Source organism: Rhea americana, unplaced genomic scaffold (genome assembly GCF_003343005.1).
Source record: "Rhea americana isolate MKP2758 unplaced genomic scaffold, rheAme1 scaffold_554, whole genome shotgun sequence".
NCBI lineage: Eukaryota > Metazoa > Chordata > Aves > Rheiformes > Rheidae > Rhea > Rhea americana.
The window spans coordinates 108,217-110,255 of record NW_028186706.1 but is presented as its reverse complement, the minus strand read 5'-3'; the positions used below and the strand labels follow the sequence as shown (position 1 = coordinate 110,255).

The window sequence follows — 2,039 nt, the reverse complement described above, 5'->3', positions numbered from 1 at the left end:
GGCACCCCAGACCCCTAGGTCCTGCCTGGAAATGTAGGTGCCCCTGGACACCCACCAAGCCTAGAGACACGGGTCTCACCAGCCCGGATGCCTGGGCTCCCTCTGCCCCCTCCATCTCGGAAACATGGGTCTGCCCCCAACACTAGGTGCCACCCACACACCAGGCCTGGACCCCTGGGGTCCTCCCCCCACCCAGCCCCACAGAAGAGTGATCCCCCCTCCAAACACCTGGATCCACCCAGCACCACCAGAAATGTAGGTGCCCCCGGTCTAGACCCCCAGGTGCCCCCCTCTACCCCGCAGGGAGGCGTGGGGCGGCCATCCCTCCCCCCACCCTCATCCCCTAACTGAGGCGCGGGCCCCCGGCATGGCGCCGACTGACACACTGCGTCCTTTGTCCCCACCCGGCGCCAGCTGCCCTCCTGGCACGGCTCCCCCCGGCGCGGCGCAGCGCGGCGCGGCACGGCGCCCGGCGGCCCCACACACGCCTCTCATCCGGACTCGCTGTATTGCCCGCGGACACGGGGAAACACGAGATGGTGGCAGGGGGGAGGCACAGCACCCGGGCACCCGCTGGGCACCTTGGCCTCCCCAAAGGCACGCGCAGTGGATGCCTGGCGCGGCGCCTCTAGGTGGGGATGACGCCCGTGGCAAGGAGGATGATGAGGATGAGGATGATGGCGCCCACGAGGCCAAGGATGAGCAGCAGCTTCAGGTTCTTCCACCAGTACTTGCGGGCCACCTTCTGCGACGTTGTCTTGAAATGCTCTGACTGTGGGCAGAGGCGGGCACGGGGCTTGGGGTGCTGGAACTGGTGCTACCCAGGGGACCCTACGCCCATCCCATGACCCTGTGCCCTGCACCTCAGGGACCACTTGGGGACCTGTTGCCATCCTGGGGACCCTGCACCCACCCTAGGGACCTAGTGGTCACCCCACCACCCTGAGCTTTGCACCAAAGACCCTGCACCACCTTAGGGACTCTGCACCCACCTGGGGCACCCTGCACCCATCTGGGAACCTGGCGCCACGCTGGTCCCTGCTCTCGCTCAGGGACTCGGTGCCAACCCCCAGGACCTGCACCCACTTAGGGACCCTGTGTCCACCCAGCGGACCCGGTGCCACTTCGGGGATCCTCTGCCCATGCCACGGACCCAGCACCCACTTTGGGGACCCTGCATGCATTTGGAGGCCCTGCACCCACCCACCCCCATGTTCCCTCCGGGCRTGTCCAGCACTGGACATCCATGGGGGTGTTGTGTGTCCCCCCACCCCGCCAGGCTCTGCAAGCAGGGTGCGTGGCACCCGCTGGACCCCTAACCGTGGCCTCCAGGTCCTCGGTCTTGTTACGGAGGTGGTCGAGGTTCTCGCCCCGCGCCAGGATACGCTCCACGTTCTGCGTCATGATGGTCTTGACGCCCTCCACCTCGCTCTGCAGGTCCCGCACCCGCTCGCTGCCCGCCTGCCACAACACCACATGGGGCGTCAGGGTGGGCACCCGGCCCCCCTGGCACCCCAGCACACACACTGGGCACCCAGGCACGGCCCCCRGGCACCCCGCATGGCCCCAGCACAGACCCAGGCAGGGGAGTTGAGCACCCCATGTAGAGCCTGGGCACCCTACGTGCACTCATGTGGAACCTGGGCACCCCACAGGGACCCATATGCACCCTGGGCATCCTACATGGACCTTGGGCACCCCATAGGGCCTCTGAACACCCTATAGGGACCCTATATGGACCGCATACACACCCCACAGGGACCCCATATGCACCCTGGTCACCCTACATAGGACTCCGGACACCCACCCGCGGGCGTCAGRGTGGGCACCCGGCCCCCCTGGCACCCCAGCACACACGCTGGGCACCCACACACAAAGCCCCCGGGCACCCCACAGGGACCCATATGCACCCTCAAGGGTCCTACACAGAGCCCGGGCAGCCACCCAAGCCCCCTCCCCACCCCGGGCGGAGGCGCCCAACGGCGCCGCTGCCACTTCCCCTTCCCGGCCCGGCAGCCCCGGCCCGGCCCGGCCCGGCG

The 2,039-nt window shown here is 68.4% G+C and overlaps 1 protein-coding gene across 1 annotated transcript in view; it reads left to right on the top strand.

Annotated features, from left to right (window-relative positions):
• The first annotated feature begins 1,326 nt into the window (after positions 1–1,326).
• Positions 1,327–2,039, top strand: part of GGCX (gamma-glutamyl carboxylase) — a 5,460-nt gene continuing 4,747 nt past the window's right edge. The window contains exon 1 of the mRNA XM_085318822.1: positions 1,327–1,489. Coding sequence (XP_085174948.1) covers positions 1,477–1,489 — 13 coding nt within the window. The 5' untranslated portion in view covers positions 1,327–1,476. The remainder of the gene's footprint in view (positions 1,490–2,039) is intronic.